Source organism: Corvus cornix, chromosome 1, assembly GCF_000738735.6.
Source record: "Corvus cornix cornix isolate S_Up_H32 chromosome 1, ASM73873v5, whole genome shotgun sequence".
Classification (NCBI taxonomy): domain Eukaryota; kingdom Metazoa; phylum Chordata; class Aves; order Passeriformes; family Corvidae; genus Corvus; species Corvus cornix.
Window position 1 is genome coordinate 9,485,892 of NC_046332.1, and position 24,782 is coordinate 9,510,673.

The 24,782-nt window shown below is 39.0% G+C and overlaps 1 protein-coding gene across 11 annotated transcripts in view; it reads right to left on the reverse strand.

Annotated features, from left to right (window-relative positions):
- Positions 1-1,370: 1,370 nt before the first annotated feature.
- ROBO2 (roundabout guidance receptor 2) overlaps positions 1,371-24,782 on the reverse strand; it is a 1,042,619-nt gene continuing 1,019,207 nt past the window's right edge. For 6 of the 11 annotated variants that reach the window (XM_039556213.1, XM_010399519.4, XM_010399523.4 and 3 more), the window contains 4 exons: positions 20,503-20,673; positions 13,855-14,115; positions 9,167-9,367; positions 1,371-8,173 (listed from right to left, as the gene is read on the reverse strand). In XM_039556213.1, coding sequence (XP_039412147.1) covers positions 8,172-8,173; positions 9,167-9,367; positions 13,855-14,115; positions 20,503-20,673 — 635 coding nt within the window. In that variant the 3' untranslated portion in view covers positions 1,371-8,171. The remainder of the gene's footprint in view (positions 8,174-9,166; positions 9,368-13,854; positions 14,116-20,502; positions 20,674-24,782) is intronic. The other 5 variants (XM_010399525.4, XM_010399526.4, XM_039556243.1 and 2 more) reach the window with 2 other exon arrangements.

A 24,782-nucleotide genomic window follows, 5' to 3' on the forward strand; every position in this document is an offset into this window, starting at 1 on the left:
ATCTTGATTAAAGAAAATACTAAAATTTTCCCACAGATTTTGCCAGGCCCATGATCTGCTTGCAGGTCATCACTGTTCAGAGTGACTTACTGTTTCAGCTGTTTTGAGGTGCATTTCTGTGCTGCTGTGAATACCTGCACGCTGAGGCAGGGAATCACGCGTGGCACAGCACAGCCGGGTCGTGACACACTGCCGAAATCTCTCTGCAACTGTGATCATTTCCCTGGAGTTTCTCAGGCTCTGCACACAGGGCTGAGCCACTCAAATCAGGACTCATCAGCCAGTGGCTCTCCCTTAGTTACAAATGCTCTAAAGGCACCCAGTGACCTAGTTTAAACTTAAACCTCACATCCCACATAGATCTAATATAAAGTGAACTTTTATACATCCCTAAGCATGACGTGGCTAAGACAGCTTTCTGGGCAAAGAAGGACAAAAATAGAAAAGCCTCATTATGTGCCTAACAACAAGGTGGAAAATATGCAGATCAAGTTTATGCCTGGTGGGAAAAGAGAAGGAAGAAGGGGGTGGGTAGGCTGAAGATAGTTTGAAGGCTGTGACACCAGAGTAAATAAAAAATATTTACTTATCAGTGTCTGCAATTCACTGGAAGATCTGAGGGACTGGGAAAGGAATGGCAGAGAGGTTTATTTTCACTACAAACTGGATTGGGTGACTGTCATTTTAAGATTGGGAGCAGGGGAGACAGGTCTGCAGTAGCTTGGGAAAGTGTTTCAGGCAATTGGTGATTAATTGTACTCTGCTATGCCACATCTCTTTCTATTAAACCCTAGATGGCCAAATCTGTTTCCTAATTGTTTTTGTGTTTCTCAGTCTCCTTTTCTCTTGCATAGGAGTAGGCAATTTCTGTGCCATCAATATCTCATTAAGGTGCCCTGAATCTGAAATGCCTTGTTTTGTTTTTAATTTTGCTTTCCAGCCCTTTTGCTACATTTTATGACATGGCATTTTTTGTTTGCTCGTTGCGGTCCATTTATTCTCTGGCATTTCCTTTCCCCATGTTATAGCTTTATTTGTTTCTCTGCCTGTTGGCACTTGAGGTGTATGTAAATTATTGTTGCATGCTTCACCATCACCACCTATTGCTCTTCATTTCCCCTAATGACAGTCCCATCTGAATGCTGGTGCCTGCTCAGGTTGTACACGTGTAGAAAATAACTTCAACTCATCCATGAGGTCTTTTTTTATTTTTCTTATGTTTTTTTCACCCTCTTTCCTGTTGCTGTTTGCCTCAGACTTGTGTTCATGAGGTGAGGAATAGAGCTGCGTGCTTTCTGCCTAGGGCAAAATCCTGCTGCCACTCGTGCAAGTAGCAGCTTAGAGGAAAAGGAAGGGCATTCACACAAATAGCTAATCAAAGGATTTTTAATGATATTCATTAGGAAAGAAATTCATTAACAAGCCAGCACAGAACATTCCCTGAAGGGAGAGTGATGTTACTGGTCACATCAAAGTCCCCACCTGACTAACACCTTTATTGCTGTTCATAGTAAGGCCAAGTTAGCAGCAAAATCAGTCGCATTCAGTTCTTGCCAAGCAAAAAGTCATCAAAGCATGGTCATGGAAACTGGATCAATTCTGGTTGACTAGTAAAAATGGCTTTTCAACTTTTCACAGCGATGTATAGTTCAGCATCCACCACTGATGCTTTTGAATTCATACAGTTTTGCATTTCATACCCTTCATTCTTTCCCCTGCTCTTTCTCTCTCTTTTATTTGGGTACCTCTGACCATGTCCACAGTGGTGCCCATGGTAGTGGTGCAGTCCTGCAGCACCACAAACCTCAGCTGGATGGCTGCCAGTGCCCCTTTTCAAACAGAAGTCTGCAGAAGGCAATCTCATGCCAAGGTTCAGTGGGGAGCCCCACTGAAGTGGGGACAGATCCTTCACCCACACAAAACACCAATGCAGGCCTGCCAGAGCTCACCCCCACTGCCCAGGATAGATGCAACCTCTGAGCATCAGGGCTATTTCCAACCAGCAGGTGTAAAACTGCCCTTTTTTTATGCTCACACCATTACTTACCTATAAAAGGGACTCTATTTTTCTGCCAACTCATTCCTAGAGATTAGTATCGGTATCTTGGGATGCCCATTTGCTCTGTAAAAATTAGGTTTTTAAATAGACTGGAGCAGAAATCTCACTTTTATTGCGCTGCCCTGATACAGTAGAGCTCAGTTATTAGAACAAATTGTAGCAAGCAGCTTCCTGGTTGTTATATCCACGTAATTACTACGGGCTGATACATGAAACCCTGATTCACTCTTATGCTTAGAGGCAAGATCTCCATTTTGCAAGGACAGAGCAAGTTCTATCATGCATTTTACTGCCAAAGGAGGTCAATTAACTTTAATTGGTTCTAATTAGCACTTGCTCAAGCTGTTATATTCTTTACCTGCATCCGAGTGGCTCTCCAAGTGCTGCACAATGGATTCCTGCTTTTGAACACAAAGGAGAATTACTAATGGCATCCTTGAAGGCAAAAGATGCACTGATCAGCATAAGTGGGGAACAAATATCAGCACAAATAGTAGCAGGCCTTTTAAGGAAAAAAAACCCCACAAACATTTTGTGCCCATCTGGCTTTGATCAATTGAACTGAATGCAACTGTGCACCTTGTTGCTTAAAATTAGAACAATGTAAGTACACAAATGTCATTATTCTCTACCATAACTTCTCTACAGATGAAAGATAAGTACTGGAAAATGCAGGGGGTAGGGGGTGCAGGGACAGGGTAATGGCTCTGAAAAAAACATATCAATCATTTCCATGGTAGCCAAAACAAATACCAAGAGAAACAAAAAAAAATTGTCAAACGTACATGTGGAATGCTGTTTTCTAGGGGTTTTGAGCATTGTTTTACAAGGTTTGTATTAAAGTGAAAGGTTTAGATTTTGGTGTCTTTTTGTTTTTGTTTGGTTTTTTCTTCCATTCTGCTAAAGCAAGAGGAACAACCTCACTTGCCTAAATGTCAGCATAAGCCACCTGCCTCCTCAGGATGTGGCGAGAATTCAGCAGTGAACTCAGGACTGTCTAAAACAGACTGAATAAGGAGTCACACACCAGAAGAGATGCTGCAATACTGAGCTCTGCTCTAGGAACTTGTTTTCTGCTGGGGTCTTCCTGGATGTAGCTACACAGTTAAATAAAGGCAGGCTAGAGAGGAATCTAGTCATCACACCAGCAGTGGAACTCAGGGCTACTTCTCCCCAAATAACCAGTCCACCATTCATGAAGGCATGGCCCTAAATCTCCTCTGGGTTCCATGAGATATCTGTATCTGTTAATCTGGATGGAGGAGTGTTGGCAGGAAAGAGCTCAGTCCTAAAGAGAAACAGGGAACAAGCTAGACACAGCAGAGCAGATGTTTGGTGCCACTGCTCTCCTGTGTTCCCCGGTCCCCCTGAATTAATAAAGCATTTATCCATATATCCAGCCACTCAGTGCATGCAGAGTACTTCCATGGCTCTTCTGCTCTTGCAGCCCCCATGCCAGAAGCCCCAGATCCAGGGAACAGCATCAGCACTGAGTGCACAGACCACAGCAGGAGAGCGCTGAAACAAGAATCGGGGAGGATGGTCCCAAAATGTGAGATGTGACTGACTAAGTGGGCTCAATGCAAACCACCAATGGTGCCACAGTCATTGAAGACCTTCCCTGCCCTGAAAACTCCATCCTCAGAGAAGTGACCATCCTGTGCATTCTGACATGCCTGGGATCCACTGAAACCTGCTGAGCCTAAAGCCATGAGGGCTTCCCTGCTGGAGACTTCCTGGGGTCTGAGCAGCCAGGGCTGGGGCCTTGTACAACCCCGAGCATTCTCCAGTCTCACCAGCTTGGATTAGCCACATATTTAAAACAAAGCATCAGATTTAGTGTCCTGACGATCTAGGCCTCCTATGGATTTTGGATAATTTGTTTTGGTATGAAAACCAAAAGCAATGAAGTTTTTACATATTATTATACCATTCAAAATTGCATGTGAAACTGTGGTGGACTTGGCTGATTCTAAACCAGTATGTGTTCCCTATTTTAATATTAGTTTTTCCCTTTTTCCTGCTATTTGAATGTGCCTCCTAAAGGAATTGTCTGTTGCCCACATGGTTTTCAAAAACAATTTATTTTTTAGCTAATGTGTTCCAGATAGATGGAACACAAAACATGTGTTAAAAAAATAAAAATGAAATTAAAAAATCCTCCCCTCAGCAAACAAGTACCCCCCAATCTTTACAAAAGAATGTCAACTTTTTTCTTTCTAGCTCCCGTGCTAAAACTCCACAAGGCCATTAACCATAAAAAAACCCCCATAACTGCTAAATTGACAAGCCAAAGGAGCTGCCTGTAATTTTTTTTTTTTTAAATAAAATTTCCTGCCAAAATCTCCCCCAACCCTATTCCCTTTCATCTTTCAGTTGTGAGGACTCTTTCTCAGCCTCAGTACACACCTCTTCTCATGGCTGGCAATGTATGGGCTGAGGCAAGCATAAACCAGCATACAATTATTTCTAACAGTCATGTCTTCCTTTTGCACTGGTGTGTAGTTAAATAAATATACTTAAAAACATTCCGTGCACCTTCTCTTTTGTACTTTTCCCAAGGAACGGTGTTTCTGTTGCATTTCAGGTGACAACCAAAAGGTATTCGAAAGATTTACTGACTTGGATACAGACTTGAGAAATAATTAAAAAAAAAAAAACAACAAAAACCAAAAAAACTCTGTTCTTTGCATCACTGAAGAGGCTGCCCATACAGCAATACACCACTGAAGCACATGGAACAAATGCATTATTTGGTCCTTCAGCCCTCCTGCATTTAAAACTGAGCATGTATTCAATGAAAAGATTGAGAAAAATTGACCTAGCACCTATCCATACATTTTGGGGTATTCTGGACTGGGTTGGCAGTAGCTCCACCAGTACCAAACCCCAGGTCTGAGGGTTCAGACCAGGATTTACACATCCACGGGTCTGTGGGCTTTAGGCAGAGCAAGCTGTGCCCCCGCAGTGTTAACCTCACACTGAGAGAGCACAGCTACAAACAGAATATTCACTGGAACAGCTGTGTCAGTGTAATTACACTGGTACAACTATTCCAGTATAGACAGAAACCCCTAGGACAGGCAATGTTTACCACTGGCTCGTAGCTTAGCTCAAAAAAGTGTATAAAATGCTCCTTGTCACCTGTAAGTGGACAGTGATGATTATAGCTCAGTCTATGTTATTATTGCCTGATTTTCCCTGTTTGGGTTTTCACATATTGACTCCTTACTCAAGGTCTTTTAACATAGATTTGAAATGTGAATATGTTTTATTTTTTCCCCAGTAAATATACAATACACACTTCAACAGTACTATTAACCAACTTCTTATGCCAATTAAACTTTGCTGCACTAACAATACCAATGAAACACATTAAGAGGTCATACTTTTTCGTGAACAAACTGTAGCCAATAAACAGTTTTAAAAAAAAAACAAATTAAAAAACAATTCTAAGTGCTGCCACAACATCCCTTTTCTTTAAACACATTATTCACAATAAATGTTTTCATTTTTTTTTAAAAAAAGAAGAATACTTCTTTTAAAATAGTAAATTAAATGGCATTTTAAAAAATATGTACTGTGGTTCATTGGAAGTACACTGTATAGAAAAGAGAGAGAAAAAAAAAGAAGAGACATCACCTGTAAGATAATGGAGACACTTTGCCATACACAACAACACCTTATGTAATATTGTAAGCAAATTATTAATGAACAAAAATGTACAGAAGCAGATGGACAAGTTAGTGAATATCATGGTACTGCACAGCTTTAATACTGACACACATTTACTTTCCAGTGGAAGAGATAAAACACATATTTGAAAGTAATTGGAATGGCTTTATCAACCTCTAAGGATACTGAATTTTGAATAGAACAGAGTGAGTAAGGTGTTCCACCAAAGCTCAGCACAAGCCTTTGAATTAAACGGGGAAAAAACCAACTATTGGTGACTGAGTTAAACATTTTCCAGAGAATTAAATTTGAATTGTACTCTGAATAGTCTTCTCTTCATACGGCAATACCAAAATAAAAACCATACATATGTAATTATGCTGCATTCTTTATCTTACTTGAACATTTTTTCATATTTTTAAATAATGTTTTTACGATAGTGTTTTAACAAGCAGGAAAATGACATATACTCATTGGTCACACGTAAATAAATTCATACTTTTTTTCCTCAACTTTTTTTTTGTTTGTAACTTGCTAAATAACACATCTTGACCTTATGGGAGTTAACTAGCATTTTTCAATATTCAATAGTGCTGAGTTATAGTTGATGGCTGTAGTGTTTTATCTTATCATGGAACAAGTTAATGAAATGAAAAGCAACACATATTTAGCATCGTAATTTCCTTTCCTAAAATTCTGCCATGACTAAAAGTGTTCTTAATACTGGTGAGCTCCAAGGCAATATATAAAACAACATAGACTGGTTATATGAAAAGGGTATTCAATGGAAACTTGTGTTCACGGTCAGATAACTAACAGAAATAAGCTGTAAGATGCAATATTTAAATTAAGCATCAAAATAATGGGTGGTTTATCCACATGCAATATTCTAAGAAGAGCTTGAGAATTTACTCTTTGAGATTTGAGAGGTAAAGAAGACTTGGACAAAGTCACGAAAATTAATGAAGAGACAGGATGCTGTCATTAATGTCCACTTACAGAGTCTGGTTTATTCAAAAACTGTAGAAACATGTGTTATCTCCTCATCATAGTAGAGTTTGAAGCCACTCACTAAAACACAGGTCAAAGATCTTTTTTTGCTTCTATCCAATTTTTTTAGATATATTGTATTGCCAGAAATATACTTAATGCAAGCCAAAAATAATTTGACCATTGCTTTCCTTCCAAACACTAAACTTTTTACTACAAATTTAGTGGATCCAACTTCAGCTCTTGCAGACTTCAGGTATGGAACAGAAAGGGTTGTGTAGACTGCATCAAAACAATTAATGTCATGAATTTCAGTGGTGCAGCTTTATCCTCTGTCCTACTGTACATGTATTGGAAAGATGAAATAAGATACTCTGACATTTCAATTTTTTGGAAGCAGCCTGAATATATGTCTTAATAATAAATTGCATTCTTATCTTCTTACTAAATATTCCTTATGTTTATATGGTTTGTTTCTCCTGGAAAATCTCCTATATTTTGGGCTGGAGAAATTAATGGTAATAATTATTTTAAAACTGCAAAATAAAAACAGCTTTAGTGAAACACCTTAAGTTCTTTTGTTTGTAGAAAGGTTTGTTTTTCTTCCCCTTTACTTAGTGGCATGGGATGGCTAAAAGCAGATACTAAGGGTATCAGACTAATGAAAGGGTCTAGGCCATCTCATGCTACCTTTAGTTTTCATGTTCACTCATTAATCTCACACTTCCAACTTCTGACCCCTTCTTAAATAGGAAGAGCAACTATGTTGCTTGCTTTTAAAAGGTTTAAATCTGTCTCTAATGTCTTCACTGACATCAGTTTTGCCTGTCACTTTCTCATTTCTACACCCCAATGGAAAACCACCTAGCATACTCCCTTTACATCCAGCGTTACCCAAAGTAGCTTACAGGACGTAAACCTTCTTCACACATTCAGTCTCTTTTTTCTTCATGTCATGAGGAGTAGAGTTTTGTGCTTATCACCAAATAAAATTGCAGTGCAAACTTTAAACATAAAAGTTACACAATTTAAAGTTAATATATGGCACCACAGCCTATTAATTCACATATAGTACAACAGACCAGTAAAAACAGACATGAATATGAACATAGCTAAAAAGAAGGTGAGCTTGCATAGCAATGCAACAAAAGAAATTATATACAGAAGGAAATCCTTTTCATCCTGGAGGGTGACTTTTTTTTTTTTTCTTTCTTTTTTTTATATACTCCTGACAAGGAATAGTTTAAGGTGGATGGTGTATTAAAGAGAAGAACACAAGTAAAGTATCTGTGGGATATGTGTGGCTGTGTGTCTTTACATTGCATTTACAGTTCTTTTAATAGTACATAAATAAAGAAAATGTTCATTGCACTGTTTAGTGTCATCACTTCCATGAGTTCAGACCTGATGGTCCATCAGAGCAGCTTGCAATGTGTCTTCTCAACTACTCTATAGAGAGAAACAAAGAGAGAGAAAGAGGTTGTAATAAGGAGAAAAAAACACACAAAACAAAGCCTATGGCAATATTACTGCAGCACAGGATGAATATTCAATAGGTTGTGAGAAGAGGGTTAATTGCTTCTAAGATGAAAAGCGATGGATGCCAAAATTTAGCACTTACCAGCACCGTATCTGAGACTGCACATTTCGGGGCTCGTGGGTCACCATTAACTCTCTGACAGCTACAGGGCAGTAACTGCCAGGAGGTGCTGAGGGTTTGACTGCAGCAAGAGGATGCAGACATGCCAAGAGCTCCACTGCTTTTATTACCATTAATAAATTTATTAAACACACCAGTATGCCCTAGCATGCTGGGGTTTTGATGTATTTTTTTCAAACAACAGAGTCAAGCCTTTGGGCATCTGGTGCTGCCAGCATGTACAAAGCATCAACATGGTCTTATACAAAGTTTAACAGACACTGAGTGATAATAGAAAACGAATTTGGAAAAAAATTTCCCTGTCCTGGGATACTGAGGAAAAAAGTGGAGATATACAACTGAAAAACTGGGCTACACAACCAAGAAAAGAGGACCTCCATCCAAGAGAATACTGCTCATCAAGCAACAGGATATTAAGGAGAAGGCTGAGGAAATCTGTCAGTGGCATTTCCAAGACAAGCACACTAGACTTTGCCAAGAAAAATTCTAAGTTACTAGAATCTTGTCTCAATTTTCCCCACGCTTTACTAGCATTACACAGAGCGATGTACCATGTAGTTATACTGGCATGGCTTCCACAGACGTGAACTGGTCCAAACCAAAGAACAGAAGGACAGCATTTGTTTGCCATCACATGCAATACACCTCTGAAGGCAAAAAGATCTGGATAAAGCTTAATCTGATTATCACACACAGCTTGCTACTCTCTTCACAACAGATTTATATACCTTTTTTCTTTTTATCTATTTGAGAGTTTTAACTGGATCTAGAGGTAAACTTACATAATTCACCAGTAAACTGTCCTTGACTGTTTGATCCCACATAGCCTATATCGAGAAGGTCACTGGCATTGCGTTGGTGACCTCCTCGCAAGACTTCACCTTTTCTAGGTCCAGTCGATCCTTTAGAAGAAGATGTTCCTGAAGAGCTGTGGCCACCAGGGGATGGGAAGTTGGGTTTACTATATGGTACGAGTGCCTCTTCTAGAAAAGCAAAACAAAGCAAAATAAATACCAATAAAGTCCTCGAAATAGGAATAAACAAGCTATTAATTTATGCACATCATACTCATTTATATCTGTCTTTTGTCTTGCTTTATAGCATGACAATTTTACCTAAGAAAAAACTAAGAGTTGTATCCCAAGGACAGAGAAGCCAGTATGAATTTAAATCTTGCTTCCTTGTAAACGCCTAAGTCAGTTTGTATTAATTATAAAAAGTCTAGATTCATTATGAATAAGAGATCATGAATCATAGATACTTTAATAAAAATAGGTGAACACGCAATTTCCAAAACAATGAAGCTATGATTAGATTTTTGCTTCAAGCCTACATAAATGTGCTTTTTCCTTTTCTTTAGATTAAATCATGGCAACATTACCTCAATCAGTTTAGATAAAGAACTACAATATCAGCTAATTTAATTAGCTTCCAGCAATTCAGTAATTTCTAACGATGCAAAGTACACTGAAAATTTTTTTTTAACTGGTGTTGAATTACATTGGAAAATATTATATTATACATTGCAGTTGTAATATTTGGGGTGGATAAATAATCCTGCATCTTTTTCATGTTCCATTATGAACAAAAGGCTTACTTTTGCTCGCTTGGATTATTTTTCTGTGAAGACCTGTAATAATGAACTGCTTGCAAGAGCAGGATTAATAGCAATAAAGCATAAGACTGTATGTCTTCATACAGCATGAAGTAAAACAAGACATCACTTCTGATTAGAGTTTCCTGGAGATATTGTTGTAATAATCCAAATCTAAGAAGCATAACAGCAGCATTGATTTAACACTGAAATAGAAGAACTATTCTATTTCTTTGCTGTGTGTGATCCACTTTTGCCATCTCAGAAGCTGAAGAAAGAGATCTTGCTAAATATAGTTTGATTCAAGAAAGAGTATGAGTATATACACCTAAACTCAAACAGAGCAATTGCCCCTTCTGAAATCAGTGGGATTTCTACTGCTTATTCTTGCCTTTTTTCAAAGTGAATCTAGGCCAAAAGGGTTTTCTTTAATTTTCTTTTCCAATTGTCTTCACTCTTAAAAAACCTTATGCGGGGAAATGGACTTTCTTTGATGGAGGGCAGGAACACAGAAGGAAAAGTAGGTGGGGATGTTTGGAAAGAAAGAGGAGATAAAAAATGCTTTTATTCACAAGCTTGAAGCCTTTGCAAAGACTGCAGCAGAGGCATAATTAACTTGGAGAAGTGCTAAACGAGAACAAATTTGTGGAAAAAACTTTTCAGGATTTTTCTTTTCAGGATTTCATTCTTTGTGCCTCTTGCCACAAGTGAGTAGGATGCAGGGATTCCCCATGTGAGCTGCTGTTGAACAGCCTGTTTGTAAGGTAAATCTGCTGCAGAAGAGGGCAGGCAGCTGACTTCTTTCCCTGCCAAAGTATCTCCCTCTGGTCATGCCCAAGGGACCAGAATATTTGTGCTGCAGGACTGAAGGGCATTCCAGTGTTTTGTGCTATGACCATGTGCTGTCCTTGAGGAAATAAAAAGAAATGCTTGAAAGACACAGTAAAATGGCATTTAACAGCCACAGTCTCTCCTAAATTATGTTACTTGTTTTTTATATATCAAGACCTAACAATAGAGTTAGCTGCAAACCTGGTTTCCAAAGGCTGGCTAAAATATGGAACAGTTTGCATTAAGGCAGCAATAAAGCAAGTGGCATAAATCAGTTTAGCAGAAAGCTGGATACATTTTTAAAGGATGAAAACAAAAGTCACTAGCATTGCAGAAGAGTTGGAAAATGACATATATAGTCAATTGATTTGTTTTTCTAGCTTGTGGACTCAGGATAAGGCCTCCTTCGGGTTCAATGAAATATTGAGGAAAAACGGCCATGAATAAATATAAAGTGCATTATCATTATAGAGCATATGGTATGTTGAATTATCTGTTGTGCCCTCAAAAATAAACATAATCCATAAAATAAGTAATTGTGACATAAAATAAAGGCTAGATTTTACACAACATTCTAGCACACGAAAAGTAGTTGTCTCCAGTCCTGAGAATGGCCTCACATTTATTAAACACTCCAAACAGTGCCCCATGGCCAGGCCTGCAAAGAATATGGGGAAGCTTTGTTGGTGCCTTTCCCTTTGAAATACTGAGCCTTTAATTTGAAGATATAATTCTAGCCCCCGTGAAACCAGGATATGTGTGTGCAACAATGCTTCTATACCCCAGAAAATAACCAAAAGGCTTTTCCTATTATCAAAACTATTGTAACCTGATCTAGCACCACTTTCTTCAGAGGGGGAGCTGAGAATGTCATATTTGATGTCCTTTAACTGCAGTTCTACAATGAAGCCACTGCCAGGAACTCAGTGATCTTGTTTATACTGAAAGCCACCAGTGGAAACACGGATCTCAGACTTAGGTATTTTTATTCTATTCAACTTCAAACTAAAGGTCTTGCTTTCAAAATTTCACTCACAGCTTGGCAACGTCTGAATGAAACCCCCTAAGTTGCAAATTAGCTATTTTCTGGAAGCTGATAGCTAATAATAACTCTTTTTGGAAATGTATTGAAAACTGGGACAGAATAGATTTCCAAAGAACTATGCCAGTAATAAAGGAAAAGGGAAGCACAATTAATATTATTAAAACACCCAAATTTAATGGTATAAACCAGCATTAGGCACAAGAGCAGCCTTTTTTAAATCTACCAGAGACAAGAATGCAGAGCAAGAAAGCTGCAGTGCAAGAGGCTGGAATGAGAATGCAGACAGACAGATATGAAGCTCTGGCCCATCTTGTGCACAAACTTTATGAACTCCTCACGCCAGGGTAAACTCATAACATCTCCTAGAGGTGTCCTTTTTTATGCATAAAAAAGGATACGCACTTGCTCTCAGCATCCTGAATTTGACAAGAAGAGGATACCTATAACCACTTCAATCCTAAATTAAATGCTTGTGTAGGGCACTGGAGGTGTCATGATCAAGTTCTCTTTATTTATGGACAGATAAATGCATGCCCTGGAGGATGGGAATTTTACTGCTGTATAAGCTCTGCATCACAGAATAAATGACAACTTCTATTTGTACACTTGTGAGACAAAGGAAAAAGAAGGGACTTCATTCTGAGCAGGTCAAAGAAGCATTCTTAATAATAATAATTTGCAGGGAAATGAGAAGTGCAGAGTATATTTGGGCTATTTTCTATATGTTTGTACATCTTGTACATTGCAATTAAAATTGCCATTTCACCAAGCAGCATGAATTTCACACACTATTTTTAAACTGTGACTTCACATCATGATTTCAGAACATGAACAGCCACTCACTTGTTTATGCAGCCAACATATTAGGGGGGTTTTAACTGTGCCATTATTGCTACATTTTAAAATATGGATTGTATTTAAAATATTTACATCTTAAATACAGGTAGCATTATTTTCCCTAGGAGGACTTTATTCAGTAAATCCTGTCCCCATGGCAGATTTGTCAGCACACTACTATTTTTTTGTTATTATGTCAATGGTATTAATGTGTTAGATTAACAAGGAGCATTAAGAGTTGAATAAAATCAAGAAAAAGATGGATGATAAGAGTACCTCTAGTGTGACTGTGGGAGCTACATACATAAGTGAAGAAACAGTGTAACCCTACAGAAAACTTTACATGCAGTATAATTTTTTGTTTAAATCCTCTTAATTGTCCTCTTGTATCACTCTAATCAGCACTGCATTGGAATGAGGTGATTATTGGGTTAAAGAAAATGCCCTAGGATGGAACAGCAGCTTTTACTTGAGGTCAGGCTGACAGAAGGAAGCTGTGAATGTTGTAGAAATACAACTCCAGAGCCCAGCATCACCTCCTGTGCACATTTGTGCAGACTTGAAATCCATTTAGGTGCTAAAGTCAGCTTGGGGCAAGGTGCAGGTCCTGTATGAAGGTGAAAACCTGCGCTGTCATCTTTCTGGGCTTAAGAGATGAATGCTACTTGGTCATATCCTTTAATAAAGAGAAGAGAGGGTTTTTAATACAGATGAAAGGAATGTCAGTAGCTCAGAAGGATCAGTCTTCTTGCAGACATGGAAAAGCAACAGCTGCCAACTTGGAAGCAGGTTGAAAGAACTGGAAAATATGGCCCTATATGTATAAATATATACATCTAACAAAAGATACTCGAAAAACTCTCCTTCCTTGCTAGCCTGAAACTGTTCCTATTGTCTCCATCGCTATGCTTGAGAACATTATTAATTTCCACAACACTGTAAAGAGTGCACCAAATCAGGTGCTAATGAGATTTCACTGCTGCAGGAGGGAAGATAGCTGGATCACAAGCTCTCGTTTCACTTGGCCTTTTCTTATTTTCCAGCGTGACCCTCGCCAGTGCTCTCCCAGAGAGAGAGCTGTGAAGTGATCCTAGAGTCCTGCCAGGCACAGAACCCCTCAGCAGAGGGTGGGGTGTCGAGCTGCTGGTGCAGCACACACACACCTGATCCGAAGGCTTGTTTGTGTTGGGCTTTCCTGAAATCCTCTTGGCGGTCTGTAGAGCTTATCCACTCCTGGGCTTGCCGCTGCCACTCTAGTGATGTCCTAGCGGGCCGGTCCAGGGAGCTCTTTGTGTCATCTACGTTGGCTGCGTGCTGCCTCTCCAGAGAGCTCCCCTTCCTCTCGGCAGAGCCTCCGCGCTGGCCGGGCACTATGGGCTGCCTTAAACCCTGACCGGGGGGCGGGTCGGGTGGTGGTGGAAGATCTAAAAAATGTGAATAAGATTCAGGTGAACTGATTTTTTAAATTGAAACAGAAGGTCTGTTTTCGATGCTGAAAAGAAAAGTGCCTTGCAAACAGTATGAGTCACTCAATCGGTTGATTTTAAAAGGGGGAAATTTCACATTAATCAGAAAAGCGGTTTCGACCTCTGCTAACTCTTTATTCTGCTTGCTGTGTTGCTAGCTCTTTCCACAAAAATCCATAGACTCTGAGCCCTGACTTACACGTCCACGCACGGGATTTATTTTCTGCGGGGTGTACTCCAGCTGTTCTGTTCAGTAACAGCAAGAAATTAAGAAAGGCTGGGGAAAACTGACCGGTGTCAGTTGGCAATTTCCCCCCACAATACTGGGGCTTGCTACATCCTATCTTTGGGCTGCACTTCCAGCTTGAGCTGTAAACTCAAAACCTAATATAGAACTTCATCAAAATGAATAAAACGCCACAAAAATTGGGAAAAATTAATCGTGAAACCTACTGCCATTGAAAAAGCATCAGTACATGTCTGACAAACGTGTTTAAATGGAACCACCAAACAGTGGGAGAGCACTTTAGTCAAGTAAATGAAGAGCTAGAATCTTCAGAGACTAGAGGATGGCCACTCTCCAGTTTAGCAGTCTTGCAAATATAACCTATTAAAACACAATTTCAGCTAACAGAAAGACACTTGCCTGGTCTCTGACAACTTCTGTCCTTTTCAAGTTTGGGACTTGGAGTACTAAGATGCTTGTAGAATTGAAGGTCAACCTTCTAATCACATTTGTGGGGGCAAAGGTGCACATTTTTATTAGTCCAAGATCCAAGGTAATTACAGGGTAATTTTATATAATTTTATATCAGGATAATTTTAATTCTAAATGCAACTTTTTCATGTAAATGATATGATAGACTTACAATAGTCCAGATTATTTAAAAGAAAAAAAAAAACAAACCAGAAAATGGAAGCACCTTTTCTAGCATAATGAAAATTCTTCCATATGATATACTCATTTTATACAAGGAACACTTTTTGATAATTCTATTTTGGGGCAATGGATAGCCCAAATAAATCTCTGCAGCCACACCAACTTCACAAAAACCTTCGTTAGCTTACAGGAGATTTGGGTCTGACCTGTTTTCTAGTCCTTTGTATCTTACAGTGTTGTGAAGGTTTATCAAGGAACTGAACTTGGCTCAGTAACAGGCATGGAAAAGTAAACCTCTGTTTTGCCTGCAGGGAAGTCTGGTGTTTATAACTGTAGTGAAACTGAAATTCATTTTTTAAATTTGTCAGGAGGCCTTTGGAAGGAGTTTATTTCAAAGTCTATAATCCAGCTTTATATAATGCTTTATATAATGCTACACAGAATTTTTTTCATGTCCTTGCTGTTAGAGGTGATACCTATACCTCACACATGGAGCAGAAATGCTTCCCAAGTTCCTGCGATGTCATTCCAGACAACACTGTCTCTTACAGGAAGGTGAGGATGTGCAGGTTATTTGTGTTTGCAAGAGAAAGAAGTTGTGTCCAGTGACGCTCCTGCCCCTCTGCTCACAGCTAAAGGGCTGTGCCCCAGATTAAGATAATGCTGGCTCTCTGGCAAGAGCAGCCTTTTAATAATCTGTCAGTGAGCCTGGTGCACGCTTTATGTTCAGCACTAATTTATTTGAGAAATTTTTCGTTATGAATATAGATGTGACCTTTCATGACAATGACTATACTTGAGTTACTGTAGGTGGAAGCAGGAGGGTATGGGAGCTTGCCAATGTTAAAATTGCTTTATAGTGCTGGCTTCCAAAATGGAATTTCTTATAATTGATTTTATTGCGATCATAACCAGTTAATGTACAGAACCACAACACTGGCATCTGCTTATGCAATCTGAAATAGAGATTACTGAAGTTGTGATTTATAAGCACTTTGTGGAGATGCATTGAATCCAATAAACACAGCCATAACATGACATTGGACTATGCAATTTTCCCAGATAAAATATTTACTGTTCAATATAAACAAAATTTTCAAGTTGTAGCATAGAAAAAAAAAAATGCATTGAAATTATTGCAGTACTAAACTTTAAATAGACTACCCTACTTCAGAAATTGCTGTCTAATAGTTGTTATTAATTAGATACTTAAAAGGAAAGAAGGCTTGTATTTAAACTATACTGCATGTTCTAGAGCTGGCTGCGACTCCTGGAATTACCGTAGAGTTATGGTGTTGATCTACTGTTAACCTGATTATTGCTTTTATCCATCCACAAAATAAGCATAGAGACTGACTTATGCATAGAAGTGAAATGAAACAGCATATTTGTAAATTTCCTTGGGTGCTTTAAACCTGTGGATGAGTTGAAGAGAAAAACAAAACGTATCTTGTAATGAAGCTTCACAGAACTCTAGAAGAACTACAGGTACTTTGGAATTAACATAAACTGGCTCTGGCCTGAGTACAGACTGACTGAACTGTGACAAACGTGTCTGAGAAGATCTGTAAGAACAGTTACTAATTGTAGCCAAACATCACCTGATTAAACTGTTTGCTTCTTCACTTCCTTACTCAGGTTGACAGTCACAGCAACACCTACCTGTCCTTTTTAATAAAAGAAGCTGGAAGAAAGCTTCATTTGAAAATGTGGCTTTTTATTTGCTCTGCAACTTACATCCTGTATTGAAAATCTTGTGCCTTAGTAAAGAATTAAATATTTTCTGCTATCTTGCCTCGGTATATAGAAAGATCCCATGTATCTGGAGTCATTAATTTCTTACTCCAACACACTGAGAATAGTCTTGCCTTGCCTTCCCTACCCCTACTAAATGTGTAACAGATGTCAGCTGAGTTAGAAGTCTCACATCCTCACAGGAAGACTTATTACCACATAGAAGCATTCCAACTCGTTCCATCATGACAATCACTTCAGAGAAGTTCTGAATTTAGAAATTTAGGGACTTCAGCGGGATTTTCAGTGAGCATACCCAGAGTGGTAACACTGATTCACCCTACTTCCATCTAAATCCCATTTATCGTTCAGATGCTAGGGAAAATATCTGAAAGCCTGCCCTGAGCTAGTAACTTTCCAGGTCAGTAGGATGTCATCCAGACTTTCATTTTGAAGCCTCTAATGGCAGGATTATCAAACCTGCAAGGCAATTCATAAGTGCATTGGTGGGCAGGTGATGGTCTTATTGATTTAGTAATGGAGGGATTGTGATTGAGGAGCTGTAGGACATCAGAGTGCCTGATAAGGGGAAAATGGATATTCAGTTTGGGATTACTCCAGCCCTTCCTTAGAAGGCAGAGCATTGGCTAAATGATTCAGGCACCAGTCAAGGTTTGGCACAGCCTCTCATTATTAACTGGAAAAAGCATCAAGTTAAAGAACCTACAACTGTAAGGACACACCTTTCTACCTGTGTCAGTGATTTCTTTTCCTAGGGGTGATAATTACTGTGACATTTAATAAGCCTCTGAAACATTTTCTAGCATCAGGAAGAAGTATTTTCTCTACAGTGATCTACCTTAGAAAAAATTATTTTTAATACACAGTAGGAAGTTAGTGGCAAGGCATGGTAACATAAGTCTTATATTCCAGTTCTCCTTTTCAAACCCTAAGCACATTTCCCTTCTGCCTCCCCTTTTTTTTTTTTGCATATCATGCTCAGCTAAGGAAGGGCTTTTAACTTCAGTCACACAATTACCATGCTGCAAACTATATGACAGATTCCACTGTTTTGCAATTCATGACTACATTGTTTCAAGGAAAACAAATTATTCCTTGAGCACTAACACTAAAAACCTCCTTTTTTTTTATGGTGGACTGTGAGCTCAGAATGAAAGTTTTGATCATCTGAGGGATTTATAACAGATTCTTCCTCTGTGGATTTGCTGTTGTCTCCACAGTCTTTCAGGATGGGGAAGTGAGAGAACAAGTTGTACAGCAAGACAAATAAGAAGACTCCATCTAGAGTCAGTCTCTAGAGGCTTCTGACCTGCAGCTGAAGGAAATGAAGAAGCAGGGTTTTAGGGGATTTGTGTGGATTGCTGTCAAAGCTAAGCATGAAGTTGAACCCTCAAATGCTCACACGGTCTGAGATGTGTGTGCTATGTGTTAAATATTACAGTTTCTTAGGCCTTTTGCACTGTCCCACATGGTTACAGTTAACAAGGAGGAAACACTCAGGATGTGTATGGGAATGGCAGAGAAAGCTGGAGCTTTCTTAGTCAATGAAAATTTAAAATGACAGACATCCAGTATGTGATGAGACTTAAACACAGGATACCAGGACTCATCCAACCTGGGAATTCGAAAACAACTGGCAAACCAAGTATATTCTCACATGACAAATCCAAGAGGAAGTAGTTATAAGGGAATGGATTTGAAAAACCAGAGAAAATGTACAGTGATGCTTTTCACAGAAATCAGGATGACCCCAGGCTGAATGGACTGGCCTGGATTAGGGCTTGGAATTGCTGACCATATATGAGGTTCTCCTACTTGCTTTTTCTAGCTATAGCTTAAGCAGAGTGGTATTGTCTGTCTTTGTAAAGTTCATTGCAGTATTTCACAGAAAGCACCCAGTTACCATTTTTAATTTCTGCAAACCAGAGATTCCTAAATTCAATTGTTTACATACATGCAGGTGGCAGCAGCAACCTTTAGCTTCCTTAATTGACAAATGATCTTTTGCAAATTTAACTATGACTCAGATTTGACATTACACTTTAATGACTCATATTCAGTAGGAGTTGAAGCGGAAAATGGTACCATTTGTGTTTGTTTGTTTGTTCCTGTGTTAATACAGGATGGGAACAGTTCCCCTATTGCTCCAGGACATTATACATTTTTGCAACATATAGCAAGGACTTTAGCTAGGTTTATAAAAGACAAATACTAATCTAATGAATCCGAAAGCTGTTATGGTTAATGCCTGTGTCTGAGAAGTTGAAGGAAACAGTATATCATTGTTACTCTGATTTAAATATATGAAAGAAACTTCATTAAGATTAGTATTTTATAAAGGATAAATAAAATACAATACGAGTTTCCTCTTTTAAAATAGATCTTAAAATCTTATCTCTTTCACTAATGTAAAACAATTCCAAATTTTATGATGGAGTCACTCTCTGAGGAGCCCCACTTCCATCTGTCTCATAACCTGAACTGGATTCCCATTAATTTTCTGGTACCCACACTACCGTAAAACATTTCTGTAGCAACAGTATTCAGAAGCAGAAAGATTAGTGCCACCATATTGAGTGCACTATAAGCTCACATGTACACAGAAATTGTGGCCCAAGACGCTCACAGTTCAGGGCGACAGGATACCCACTCAGAAGGGTTAACAAAACATGCACAGAAAGAGTATGGCCAGCACCACAAGTGACTTCCATGATTTCCAGTTACTGTTCTCATAGACACATCTATTCAACAGATCTGTGTAACAGAAAGGCCACTGGAATATATCCACAAGGGGAGGGAATTAATGTTTAAAGGAACTCGGATCCATATAAGCAGAATCTAAGCTACTTTAAGTTGTTTCCACAAATAATATGGCAGTGAGAATGAGCCACAGAGCAGGAGATGTAACAATAACCTCTTTGGTGAATACTCTGACCATTTCAACACCTACAGATGCAAGGCCAGGGATCAGAAGAAATGAGGGGGAGGTAGCCAGCTGGCCACCTTCCTATCCAGTCTTCCTCAAAAACTAACATGCAGTAATTGTGTCTTTTGCCAGACTCAAGAAGGGTAGACAGAGAAAATGGAAGACAGAGCTTATCTTAATTATCAGAAGAGCAGAACAGACATGCCAGAAATTTCCAAATGGGAAGTAGTCATAAGTGAGAAGTGGATATGTAAAATAGGAAGACACAGTCACTGAGCTCAGTGGATGTCAGGACTGAAGCAGCATGGACAAGATGTGAGGCAGAATCATGGGAAAAGCATGGCACGTGTTGCTGTAGCTCTTGGGCGTCTGTCAAAACCGGCACAGACCAAACAGAGTCCTGTGGGAGCAGCTCTCTGCTTCTCCTTAGGAATTCATGACATACAGCTACTGCTAGTGGTGGCTACTTTCATAAAATGTAAAATTACAGGCCATTTTTCAATGTCAGCTCATGTGCAATGAAGTCATTTTGGGGTAAGATTTATACAGAGATCAGAGAAACCCTAAGAGATGATGACATGTTCAGAGCAGAAATGAAGAAAAGCTCCTCGAACACTCACCCAAGCCCCACACTGCTAGAGCTGCGATATTGCTCATGTGCCAACCTGGGGACCCCACTCCACCAAAGCATTAATTGACTGTAACCACTACTCCTGAGAAGGTGGCTCTGCCTTCTCCTGCTGTGCACACCTGCCTGTTGCAGGTTTTCCTCCCCGACACTCACCGTCCGTGATTCCCTCCCGGCGATGAGGCAAAGGGGGCTGCTCCAAACGTCCGCCCTTGTGTTTTTTCGTGGGCCTCGGCCTCTGACCCTGATTGACAGCTGCACTGGTGCTGCTGTCAGTAGAAAAAGGACTGCCTGGCCGAGGTCTCTGGGAGGAAGTATATGCTTTGCCTAAAGAAGAAAAAAAAAAAAAAAAAAAAAGAGAAACCAGATGAAAAAATGTTACTGCCTTGAAATGGGCTGTTCTGCTAATGTCTGCTCTGAAACATTAAATCAGGTCTAATTCTCAGAGGCAGACAAGTGTCCCCTCAAGGTACCCACTGATAGCAGCTGCTTTAAGACACACCACAAAAAGTTAAGTAGAGAAACTTGGCATTCTTTTGTCTTTAACTTTTATAATTAAAATTATTCCATCTGTTGTGATAGAACTACTGTATGCCATGTAACTCCTACCTGCTCTGTGTGCTGAACAGATGTGTCATAACAACTCCTCAGCCTTGAACAGGGAAGGAAAACAGTTCTGCAATCATATCAAATTTATCTCCTCCTGCCTTCCACTTTCATGTTTGCTGAGCCAGATTCTCATTTTAGGGGCTCCCATATGCACTGTATATCTGGAGTAGCTCCAGCGAGATAAACATAACTGATTTTGCAAGCTATGTAGCAGTGTAGGTCTGTATACTTAAGGGCTCTCTCTTCTCAAGAAATAAAAATGGGGGTATATTTGAATGCTAAAATTTTCCAGTTAATTTTCAGAACCTTTATTTGTTAAAAATATATATTCTGACCTCAGATTTATATATGTTGTGTGTGTGTGTGTGTGTATATATATATATATATACACTATTCAAGCTACATGATTTCTCTTAAAGAAGTATCTGTGATGCTGTTGTATGGAGCAGATCATTAAAAGCCTCAGAATGTAAAGAGCACAGTTCATTTACTACATTTGCTTCCTCTTGTTCTGATATTTTTACTCTGTTAACTTAACTAGACTTAATGTTTAATGATAACTGATGAAAACTAAAAATCACCATCTTTTACTTTCTTTTGTTCATGTGTATGTCATTCTTGCCAAATTTTGGAGATGTTAACTTCTTAACTCATTTAGAATTAGTAACTAAAATTCTTATATGTTTTAATGCTATCTGCAAGGGAAAATGCATAAACCCGTGAGAACTTCATCTCTTTCAGTGCTGCTCTAGGCCCAAATGGAGTTAACAGTTGATAGAAAGTGGCAAAATGGGTGTTTGCTATTGTTTTGGTCAACTGGGCCCATGATAGTAAGGAGGTTTTTTTATCCTCTGGTTAACTTAGACCATGGTCGACCCTGCAGTGAGTTATGTTTTCTAGTAAAACCTTCCAACAGATGTGCTTACTTCCAACATGCTGTCACATATTACCTGAACTAGAAAAGCTTAACTGGGAGTAATATGCAGCTCAGCATCCCATTTGAAATATTCTCAGTGCCAAGAGGGCAAAGTGAAAAAGTAGCTGTAATCTCTCTAACATGTTTCACATTAGCACATACATGTTAGGATAATATTTCACTATTTGACTTCAGAGATTTCGTGACTGTCTCAGGTTTGATCTTCTACCTTCTGACTGCTGTGCCGTGCCCTCAGGCAGGCTTGTCCCCAGCTGCACATCTCTGCCAGCTATCAGAGGTTACCACGTTTGAACCCCTCATTTGGACATTCCCTAACCCTCCTCTACCAAAAAAACCCAAAAACCAAAAAAAAAAGCCCAACTGAACATATATATAGTCTGAAAACAATGCCTTTGCCAACCTAGCTCATTATAACTGAAATTGGGTTACAGCACACCCGCCTAAGCAGCTAATTCTGGAGCTGGGAGAAAGCAGGAATAAGCTTTTGGGAACATTAACCTCTATAGCTGGCACAGCTGCAGCCAGACAAAGACAAGTGATCAAGCCCTTGTTTCATGGATAAGGATAACACAACAGATGAACATAGACAAAATATTAAAATTTCATTTAAAAATAAAAATAAAAAAAAAAGACTACTAATGCAGAGAAATTCAGATGTGAGCCTGAAATTCCATCCCAGCTCTTAGCATGTTGCACAGATGTTTTGCAAAAATAAATTCACAACATGCAACTAGTGAGTGCAGGACGCAGATTCTTCACTTATTCTTTTGACTAAAGCAATGTGATTATTCATTCAGAATGCTGGTTTTAAGAAGAAAAAGGCACCAAACATTCTCTTTTATCCCTTCATGAAAATGAGGCAAAAGAAATAGCACTGACCTAAATCTCACATGGGGCAAACACAAATGATGTGCAGACTCCCATAACACATTTTTCAATGCACTTAATAACTGATTACAGCATCTTGTATTTGTATGCAGCCTTTCCAGTAAGAACTGCTGAGCAGTGTCAGACTTTCTGTAGCAGATTTAGTGTGTTTAAGTGGAGACAAGGATGAATCCACTAATTCTTGATTTAATTTCCCAAGGGTGTTAAAAAGGAAAGCTGTTTGAACTTCATGGCAAATCACATGATGGCTTCTGGAAACTGGAATCAAAGTGTCTGGCAGGAGAGACACATTGCATCTGGATTCACCAGTGCCTCTTATGCTTGGCAATCAAACATTCCCACGTGAGGCTATCAAGCTGGACATCTCCTTTAGTATCTACCGCTGAGAATACTTCACAGCTGCTCTAAATGGGTGAAAATAACTGTCCAGACTGCAGAGGAATAGAGTCAGGACCTTCAGGCTCCCTTCAGAGCAATGGACAGGATAACACTGCTGCTTCTGCACTGCCAGACACCGTGTTGCACTCTGGGGGGCTGCTGTGGGGCAGCGGGGCTGTAACAGGGATGTCGGACCGAGCCACCCTGCCCTGCAAGGTGACACATCCTAATGACACTGCAGTGAGCAGGGGGAGTGCTTCCATTTGCTGAGGTTTCTGTGTGGAAAAGAAGGGAGGGCTGTTTGTTTGCATGTGGGTTTTTATTTTATTTCCATTTTGCCTGCTGGATCATTAAGAGAATAAGAGGGTAATAATCATAAAGTCTCTACCACAACTGCTGGATCCTTTTTTGTACCCTGTACTCTAATGGTCTGTCTGAGGAATTACACACATACTCACTTTACGTGCATTTGTAACCTAATTAAGCTAGGAAAATACAGCTGACTACGGGGCTCTCATCCTTCCCTTGTATTTTCCATTCACATAGGTATAAAAAAAAATCATATTTATTCTAAGTGTCTGTGTTTTTGTGTCCATTTACTTCTGTTATGAGTAGGTGGCAGAAACTGCACTTCTCAAACGTTTGATACAAGTGACAGTAACTTTGGGTGAATCTTTGCATTAGCTTTTACTGGAGCAAATACCACCAAAGAAAAGGATGGAAAGGATTTGCTCCTTTCATTCAGAACCGGTGAGACTATTCAAGGAAAACAGTATCTTTTAAGTCATAGTTTGGCCAAATGTTTCTGCAGTAGATAAGTCAAGGTCTACATGAGTTTTCTTTTGTTTTCCTTTCTTTCTTTAGGTTTTTTTTTAAATGATAAGACAGATTTACTCAATTTTCCATTAATATAAGGAAACAATTGAGGGCTTCAGCTACGGTGAAATAACAATCTTTTAAGGATTGATGACTATGACTATGTCTGACCAAAGGCAGTGGCAAAAGTCCCAGTGAGTTGAGAAAAGCTGGATCTTAGGACTTTGCCATCAACTCTTTCCTTTATTCCTAACGTTCCTAAAAGGCAGTGCTTGCCATGAAGTTATTGCATGCAGAAAGCCTACAGTACTCAGCCCCCAACACGTGAGATATTTCTCCTAAGTGCACATGAAGGAGAGACTTCATACCAGACTAGTAGTCTAAAAAATTTAAATGTGAGGAGTATTATGGGACCTATCACTAGGAATCAGGTGAGGAAGCATAACAAAAAATGACCCAAGTTCATACTTTGCTAATAGATTTGTGGATTTAAATAATTAGTTATTGTTGCCATTTTGACAAGACTAAGAAAATGTAAATTTATTCTTTTTTTAACAGAATATTTAAAGATAATTTTTCCTTTTATTTTTAATAGAAATAAAACATATGGAGCTTTAAAAATAAGAGCTAAAATATATTTCATTTTCCTTAATTAATTTCAGAAGATTGGCTGTTTTCAAATGCAATATCCACTTTACCTTTGTTACATTTTACTTGGCAGATTCAGTTGGCATAACCAAAATTAAATGTTATCAAAATATATTAACTTATTGAATTAATTATTTTTTAAATCAGCTATTAACACAGC